The following is a 9,002-nucleotide window of genomic DNA, read 5'->3' on the forward strand; positions in this document are numbered from 1 at the left end:
CAGGGAGGGGTGGGTTTAGGGCAAAGGATCCTAGGGTTTGGAATCGAGAAGAATATCATCGCTTGGAGAAGGAATCGTTTTCTGTGTTTGTGGATAATTTACCAGAGGATATCTCAAAGAGGGAATTATATCACTTGTTTTGTTGGACGGGAAGGATTAATGACATCTACCTTGCTCGTAAACGGAAACAAGGACTAATTTATCTTTTTGCTTTTGTACGGTATACTACGAAAGGAGGAGTGCTGAAGGCGATTACGGAGATGAATCGTATGAACCTAAGAGGAAAGATCGTCTCGGTGGGTGAAGCAAAATTTAGCAGACAGTTGAAGGCGAGGAAACGACGGGTGCCGGTGGAACGGGGAGTTCAACATGCGGGGGACTTTAAGGAACTTAGTCGGGGAGACGTGGTGACTGTGGTACAAGATGCGGAGGAGCAGAAGGATGGCATGCAGGTCTCTGCCAATCACGATAATGAGCAGATGAAGAGGGTTGAAGTGGCGGTGGTGGAAGAGAATATGAATTGGTTACTACGGAGCTTAGTGGGAATTACTTTGAAACTGATTGACCTCCAATCGCTAAGAAAGACACTATGCAAAAATATGGCTAATGTTGTGGAAGTAAGTGAGATCGGTGCTTGTAAAGTTTTAATCACCTTTGACTCTGTGAAGCATGCAGATGAGATGTTAACGTTCAAGATGGATAGACTATTACAATTTTTTAATAAAGTTTCGAGATGGGAGGAGTCAGCACGGTGTGAGTCTAGACGGGTATGGTTAGAATGTCATGGGGTGCCTCTACACGTCTGGTCATTAGAGACATTTAAAACCATGGGTAGCTTATGGGGGGATGTAATTAGCTGTGATATCGGCACAAGAGCAGGTTCATCCTTTAGATCTGGACGCATTCAGGTTGACACAGGCACTTTTGACACAATTCAAGGCTGGATTAACATTTCGGTTGGTGGTAGCGGGTTTGATGTTTATGTTAAGGAAGTGGGTTCTGAGGCATGCGGAACCGAGAGAACGATGCAAGACCGAGAGGGTTGGTCGGTGATAAGGACTTCGGTTGCCGGTGGCAGCAGTCGGATGGCGGATGTGGTGCCGGGGGATCCGGCGGCAGAACTCATGATGGTCGCGAATAAAGTGGTAGACGGGGAGGAGGGTAGAATGGTCAATGACGATGTGATTTTGAATGATTTAAAATTTAATTTTCCTAATTCGGATAAAGCAGTTATGGTGAGAGATTCGGATAGCTCCTTTGAGTGTACTGGTAAGGAGGATTTTGGGGGTGATGGATTGAATGGCGAGGAGGATTCGGAGAGAACGGTTACCCAGGAAATGGCCGTTTGTGAAGTGGAGAGGTCTAAGGAGAATGCAAGGATATGTGGGGTGGATGAATTGGGTTTATATTTTATGGAACAATATAAGGAAGGATATGATGCTGAGGGTGGTATGGGCTTGGGGATAAAGGGCCCAATTGTCAAAGAAAAGGAAAGTGGGCTGCAATTAGGGGATAGGCCACAAGGGAATTGGGCTGATGAGGCTGGGGCTGGGCAGGATCAGTTGCGGTGGGTAACTGGGTCGGGTGCTGAACTGGGTAGGGTTGGAGTGTCTCGGGTCCACAGGTTTGAAGGGAAGAGCACGCTGCATCCACCGGATCTGGGGACGCACGAGGGGAAGGAGTGCCTGGACGCGTGCGGGGTGAAGAATGCTGGCGTGGGGAGTGCTGCGTTGGTTAGTCAGGACTGGACGGCGGCGGTGGCACATAACTCCATGGCTGGGACGGGCCGCGGCGATCACTAGGGAGATAAGGCCGACGAAGGTGAGCAGGGGAGAACGCGGCTGCTGGAAGGGATACGGGAGCGAACAGGACCGGTGGAAGAGACACATGCATGTATCTCTGCTGGAAACTGGTTGTCAAACCCGGCGAATGTGGAGGAGGGGCTGAGAGGTTCGGGATCGGCTGCTGGGATAGGCATGGTGGGAGAACTTGTAGTGGTTACTGCAGAGTCTGAAACTGAAACAGAGGGACGACAGGGGCAAGTTCAGGGCAGAAACACTGTGCAAAATCAAATGAAAGAAAATGAGGAAACTTGGGCTTTGGCAGTGGAGTCAGGTGCTGTCCTATTGGATGACGACGTGGATATTATGGCAATTTTGAAAGAGCAGAACGATGAGTTAGCGGTGAAAAGAAAAATGGCAAAACAAAAGGAAAAGACACGAAGAAGTCAGCCGAAGAAGCTCAATAAGGTGAGTAAAAATGTTGTTAAATGATTTTCGGGTGCTGGAATATTCGGGGGTTGCGGGGGGACGGAAAATTGAGTATGATAAAATCGTTGAAGAATTTTTATAAGCTAAACATGTTAGGATTGGTGGAAACTAAGAGGCAGGATTTTACGAAGTTTGATGTTGCAAGAATTTGGGGTTGGAATAATGTGGGATGGGAGTTTGTAGAGTCGGCAGGGGCTTCTGGGGGTCTGCTATTAATTTGGGATGATGATTTGTTTAAAGCCAATAACTGTTATAAAGGGGAGAGATGGTTGTGCGTTGAAGGAGTGATGATGAAAAATAATTTTAATTGTGCTGTTTGTCTGGTGTATGGGGCGCATGAGAGGGAGGAGAAGCGGGTTGTATGGGAGGAATTAAGCTATGTTGCGGGTCTGTGTCAGGTGCCTTTTTGCTTTCTGGGGGATTTTAATGAGATTCTACATGTGGAGGAACGTAAAGGGGCGAATAGTTTTCCGGTGTCAGCGGAAGAGTTTTCGGAATTGGGTACATGATATGCAGTTGGTGGACTTGCCTCTGAATGATAGGAAGTTCACGTGGTTCAGGGGTCGTTCTTGCAGTCGGATTGATAGGGTCCTGGTTAATATAGAGTGGATTGAGGAATTTCCTGATGTTCGCCTAAAAGGTGGGCCTAGAGGGTTGTCTGATCACTGTCCGTTGATTGTGGAGGATAAAAGAATTGGGGGTGGCCCACGGCCTTTCAGAACTCTGGATTCCTGGTTTACTCATGAGGATTTTCTGCGAATGGTTAAAAATGAATGGAGAAATTTGGGGGATGGTCAATTCACAAGTAAGTTAAAGGCTTTGGCGGGGCCTTTACGACTATGGCATAAGAACAACTTTGGAGACATGGAGAAGAGACTGCAGACCCTGGAGGAGGAGATTAAGAAACTGGATAATCTGGTTAGTGCTGGTGTCTATGATGGTACGACGGAGGCTAGAAGAAGGGCGTTGGTGAGCTTCTGCGAGAAGTGGTATGTTAGGAAAGAGTTACACTGGAAGCAGATGTCGCGGTCACAACATGCTAAGCACATGGATAGAAATACTCGATTTTTTCATAATATTGCCTCGGCTAGAAGACGGAATAACAGGATTGATGCTCTCTTGATTCATGGGAGGGTAGTGCAGAATCAAACAAGAATAAAGGTTGCAATTAGAGGGTTTTATAAGGATCTATATCGACAGGAAGTAGTTCCGAGGATTGGCTTTCAGGATGGGTTGGTGAGACAGATTGATGGAGCAGAGGCTGCGGCTTTGGAGGTGATGCCATCGGGGGAGGAAATTCGGGAGGCAGTTTGGGACTGTGAATCTTCTAAAGCCCCGGGTAGTGATGATTACAATTTAAACTTCATCAAACGATGCTGGGAGGATATTGGCCAGGAGTTCACTGCAGCAGTGATGGATTTCTTCCAAAGTGCTAAGTTACCAGCCGATGCGAATGTCACATGGGTGACGCTAGCCCCGAAATTTGTGGGGGCTAAGGAGATCAAGGACTTTCGGCCGATTAGTATGGTGGGGTGTGTGTATAAGGTGATTTTCAAGGTCTTAGTGCGGAGGATGAGAACAGTGATGCCAGATTTGGTGGGTGAGACGCAGAGTGCTTTTGTCAAGGGTAGGAAGATACATGACGGAGCCCTCATTGCTTGTGAGACAGTACAATGGCTCAAGTCGCGGAGAAAGAAGGCGACAATCATAAAGCTAGACTTTCAGAAAGCATATGACAGAGTTAGATGGAGCTTTGTGGATATTGTGCTTCAGAAGATGGGATTTGGGCAAAGGTGGAGGAGTTGGGTGAAGGAGTGTGTCACTTCGGCGTCTATGTCAGTATTAGTGAATGGTTCACCATCAAAAGCGTTTAAAATGGAAAGGGGATTAAGACAAGGAGATCCCCTCTCACCTCTTCTGTTTGTACTTGTGGTTGATGTTTTGCATAGAATGTTTAGGGTAGCCGCAAGGAACGGGCGGATTGCTCCATTGCGGATTGGGAGAGATCATATTGAATTGTCTCATCTCCAATTCGCAGATGATACTATCTTGTTTTGCCCTCCGGAGATAGAAACAATTGTGAACTACAAGAGGTTGTTGCGTTGTTTTGAACTGATGTCTGGGCTGAGCATCAATTTTGATAAGTCGAATCTGATCCCAGTGAACTGTGAGCAGGAGTGGGTGGAGCATGTGTGTGGCCTTCTGGGTTGTAAGCAAGCGGTGCTACCTATTCGGTACCTCGGGATCCCTCTAGGTGCGAATCCTCGGTTGGTAAAGACTTGGAAGCCTATCATAGAAAAGGTGGAATCGAAGCTCAGCTTGTGGAAAGCAAAGGTCTTAAACAAAGCAGGAAAGCTAATTCTCATTAAATCGGTTTTGAATAGCTTACCGATTTATTACCTTAGCCTTTACAAGATGCCGAGGGCGGTAGCTAACAAGTTGATTGCACTCCAGAGAAGTTTTATGTGGTGTACGAAGGATGGTGCTTATGGTATGCCGCTGGTGAAGTGGGAAGTGGTTCAGGCTCCAAAAAAGGCTGGAGGCTTGGGAGTTGGCGATGCAGTGGTCAGGAACGCAGCGCTTTTGTTCAAATGGTGGTGGCGGTTCTCAAAGGAGGAATACCCTTTGTGGAAGAAGGTTGTTTGTTCGTGTAATAATCTGGACCCTAGTGCGTTGCTATCTAGTCAGATTCTACCAGTGAAGGGGGGTCCATGGAAAGATATCTGTCAGTTGAATATAGCAGAACAACAGGTGAAAGAAAAGCTTATTAGTGGCCTAGCGATGGAAGTAGGGGATGGAAGACGGACTCGGTTTTGGGAAGATAATTGGGTGCAAGGTGGCCCTCTGAAAGGAAGTTTTCCAAGACTCTTCTCTATTTCAAACCAACAAGGATCTGTGACCGGGGACTGTGGGTTCTGGGATGGGTTAGAGTGGGTTTGGAATTTTCAGTGGAAGAGGGAGTTGTTCCAATGGGAGTTGGAATTGGCTCATCAACTTCATGAGAGGTTAAGACCAGTGAAGCTATCAGTTGGTAGAGAGGATAATATTGTGTGGAAGTTTGATAATAAAGGAATTTTTTCTACTAACTCTTTCATGCAGGTGTTGCAATCGGAGACTCTATCGGCGGAGATTACGAGCTACAGTTTCACTCAATCAATTTGGGGAGGACTTGTACCACCGAGAATTGAGCTTTTTGGCTGGTTTGTTCTGGTTGGTAGGGTGAATACCAAAGAAAGATTGAGCAGATTAGGCGTGATTCCTCCAAATGATAATATTTGCGCCCTGTGTAAAAAGGAGATGGAAACTGTTCATCATTTATTTCTTGTATGTGAGTTTACGTGGAAGGTGTAGTGCGCTTAGTTAAGATATTTTGATAGGCAGTGAGCGGTCCCAGGAACCATGAAAGAACTGTTTGAGAGTTGGATTGGTATGTTTAACAGGAAGGTGGAGCAGCGGATGTTGTTGATTGCATTTTTTACAGTGATTTGGAATATCTGGAGGGAACGGAATGATACAACTTTCAATAACAGGGAAGCAGGGGCTGAGGACGTGCAACGAAGGACGTTTTTGAGTTACAAGGAGTGGTCGGGTACTGTTCCTCTTGGTTGTTGATGGCTTTGCCGGAGATGACTGAATTTGAGTCTTTTTATCTTCTGTTGTGTTTTGGTTTTTATGTTCTGCTGTGTTTTAGTGTTTAGTTGTACGATTCTGCTCCACTTCTATGTGTTGAGCTTTCTTTGTTTCAAAAAAAAAAAAATACAGTACTCAAAGTATTAAATTATATAAACTAAGACTAATTTTTTTTATTCTCATCTCTTTTAAAATTTATAAATAATAAAATAATTTATTTTTAGCCAAAAGTTCACTAAAGCATATATTTTTCTTTTTCAAAATCACTTCGTTCTCTTTTATTTATATCAACTATATAAAAGAGATTCGGAGAGTTCGGAACATGGGTTGTGCTGCTGATTTGCATTTGAGGTTCTAGCTAAATGAATTTATTTTATTTGTGCAACTTTGTTGGCTTATACCAAAAAAAACTATTTATATTTTATAATTGATTGATTGGATAAATAATAGTGACAACATCATAATTTTGATGAATAAAATAAAAAATATAAATATGCATATAATAATTTTTTATTTGTATTTATTATTAAAATGAGACTAAATAGCAAATCAAAGAGTGAGTACTCACAGAGTACTAAAATATATAAACTAAGACTAATTTTTTTTTATCTTCATCCCTTCTAAAATTCATGAATGATAAAATAATTTATTTTTAGTAAAAAATTCACCAAAGCGTATATTTTTTTTTTAAAAATTACTTCATTTTTTATCTATCCATATATATCATATGATTGCAAAAAAATATATACTCCGTTTCTTTCTCTCAATTTTCTTGTAACTTAATTTAGCATAAATAAACATTTTTCACAATTTCCATAAAAATAACATTTTTACCATAATTTATAATTTTTTGGCATGTTCAATCATGAGTAGTTTCATTTGAAATCTTTTTAATTGATTAAGAGATTTGTTGTTCTAACCTCTCTCTAGAATTTTCTCTCTCTAACCAACCTCAAAATCACTCCAAATGAGTAATTTGATAGGCAGCCACTCTCCACGTAAACCGCTATAGCCTCTAGCGGTTTACACACGAACTCCTATGCACATAAACCGCTACTGACAGTAGTGGTTTATGACCAACTCCAATCAAACAGAAACTGCGGTAGGCTAGAGCGGTTTCCATGTTGTTACATTTCAACGTAATCCGCGGCTGGCAGCAGCGGATTTTGTGTTTGTGTAAACCACTACTGCTAGTAGCGGTTTCTATAGATACATGAAACAATGCATTTGCGTCTTCGTTTTGGAAACAATGCATTTACGTAATTTTAAAGGTGTAACAATTTATTTACGTAAATTGTCCCTTTTATAGTGTATCTAAAATTGTAAACGTCGGACAAAAGTTAATGCAAAGTGTAGTCGCTCTTTAAAAATTTAAATTATATACTTTAAATCTTAAATTTTAATTTTAGATCTGAATCATCGACATAAAAATAAGAGTATATACCCATTTTGGTCCTCAAAGAATTTCATACTAGACACTTTAGTCCCCAACTAAAATTAATTACTCGATTGGTCCCTAACAATTAACTCCGTCAGTCACTTAGGTCCTTTACTCCGTTAATTCTAACGGAGGACAAAATAGTCCTTAACAACTCTAACAGGGGACAAAATGGTCCCTGTTCTCCTCTGATCGGAAACGACACTGTTCTCTCCCAATTTTCATCATATCTTGCATAACACTAACAGTCTAACACTGTAACTTCAAACTACACAATGCATACTCTATAAATTTAATGTTCACAAGAAAAAAATCCTCAACTTGTTCTCAACTAATTCATACTCAGGAAACTAATGCCTATGTCTCTCAACTAGTTGTCGTCTTCGATGGAACTCATGAATATAGACAGCAAGTCTGATTTGTTAAGGCTCATCGTCGTCGTTGCCATCTTCCTCCTCCTCTGCCCTAACATCTCCATGACCACATTGTCCACCACTCCGATCGCTTCCTTCAACTTCTTCTCCGAATCAATGTTCAGTAATCGCTTCAGTTTCCATATGAGCGGCAACGGTGACATTGCTCGTTGTAATAGCTTGGATGCAACGGTGACATTACTCCGGAAAAGAAGGAATGAAACACTCAGTGTCTATTTCAAATGAGAATTTGCATATGATGTCGAAGGAGAATCTTCTCATGATGTCCTAATGTCCAACAATCTATATTGTTTGCCGGAAAGTGGAGAAAGGCGTGCCCTTGGAGTAGTTGTAGAACTTGGTCTTGAGGATGTCGTGGACGTTATCGAGGTTGGAGGTGATGTTGTCAAAGACGTGGAAGTGGATGCTTTTTGTGGGTGAAGTGCAGACGAGGTGGATGTACCAGTCACAAAGATTTAAGAAGTGTGTGGTCCATGACATGTTGAAGTATGTGCGACACATGTAACAATTACACCATGCCTTACTCTTGGAGCTAAAAAGGAGGAAGGAAAAGAAGATTGTGGAGATGAAGAAGGAGAGTATGAATGTTAGGGTTATGCGAGATATGATAAAAATTGGAGAAGAACAGTGTCGTTTTCGAATAAAGGGGTCAGGGATCATTTTGTCCCTTGTTAGAGTTGTCAGGGATCATTTTATCCCATGTTAGAGTTTTCAGGAACCATTTTGTCTTCCGTTAGAGTTGACGGAGCCAAGGACCTAAGTGACTGACGAAATTAATTGTTAGGGACCAATCGAGTAATTAATTTTTGTTGGAGACTAAAATGTCTGATTTAAAATTTTTTGAGGACCAAATTTGGTATATACTCTAAAAATAATAAACAAAAAACTAAAATCTATTTAATTAAAAAGGAATACTGCACTCTACTTACTTACTTAGAGGGTAACGATGAGCCTATTTTTTAACATTCTCTAAAAGATTAAATTTACACAATTTAAAAAACTTAAAGATTTCATATTAAACGTTCTATTGTTTTTCATTCTACAAGAAAAACATACACATCATAGCTGTTGATGTTTTGATATACTGAACCGATTTAGCGGTAAAAGGGAGTGTGGAACTTCATCAACTAAGCTAAGTCCAATATTCTATCGAATGATCGAGAAGATCAAGCTAATCTTGGTACCAATATAAATCAAATAAACATTACTCAATATATTGAGAATGAGCTA

General features: G+C 41.8%; 1 protein-coding gene across 1 annotated transcript; it reads left to right on the plus strand.

Moving 5' to 3' along the window:
- Positions 1,977–5,782, plus strand: LOC107615862. The gene is made up of 4 exons (XM_016317880.1): positions 1,977–2,249; positions 2,354–2,668; positions 2,787–5,594; positions 5,711–5,782. The coding sequence occupies exons 1-4, from the start codon at positions 1,977–1,979 to the stop codon at positions 5,780–5,782; spliced, it is 3,468 nt and encodes a 1,155-aa protein (XP_016173366.1).

This window comes from Arachis ipaensis, chromosome B09, assembly GCF_000816755.2.
Source record: "Arachis ipaensis cultivar K30076 chromosome B09, Araip1.1, whole genome shotgun sequence".
Taxonomy (NCBI): Eukaryota; Viridiplantae; Streptophyta; class Magnoliopsida; order Fabales; family Fabaceae; genus Arachis; species Arachis ipaensis.

What these genes read in the sequence shown, in the direction of transcription:
- LOC107615862 (XM_016317880.1), top strand. Translation starts at nt 1,977, where the DNA reads ATGGTGGGAGAACTTGTAGTGGTTACTGCAGAGTCTGAAACTGAAACA. An exon ending in AGCCGAAGAAGCTCAATAAG is followed by an intron (nt 2,250 to 2,353) that starts GTGAGTAAAAAT and finishes AATTTTTATAAG; the next exon opens with CTAAACATGTTAGGATTGGT. An exon ending in ATGTTGCGGGTCTGTGTCAG is followed by an intron (nt 2,669 to 2,786) that starts GTGCCTTTTTGC and finishes CATGATATGCAG; the next exon opens with TTGGTGGACTTGCCTCTGAA.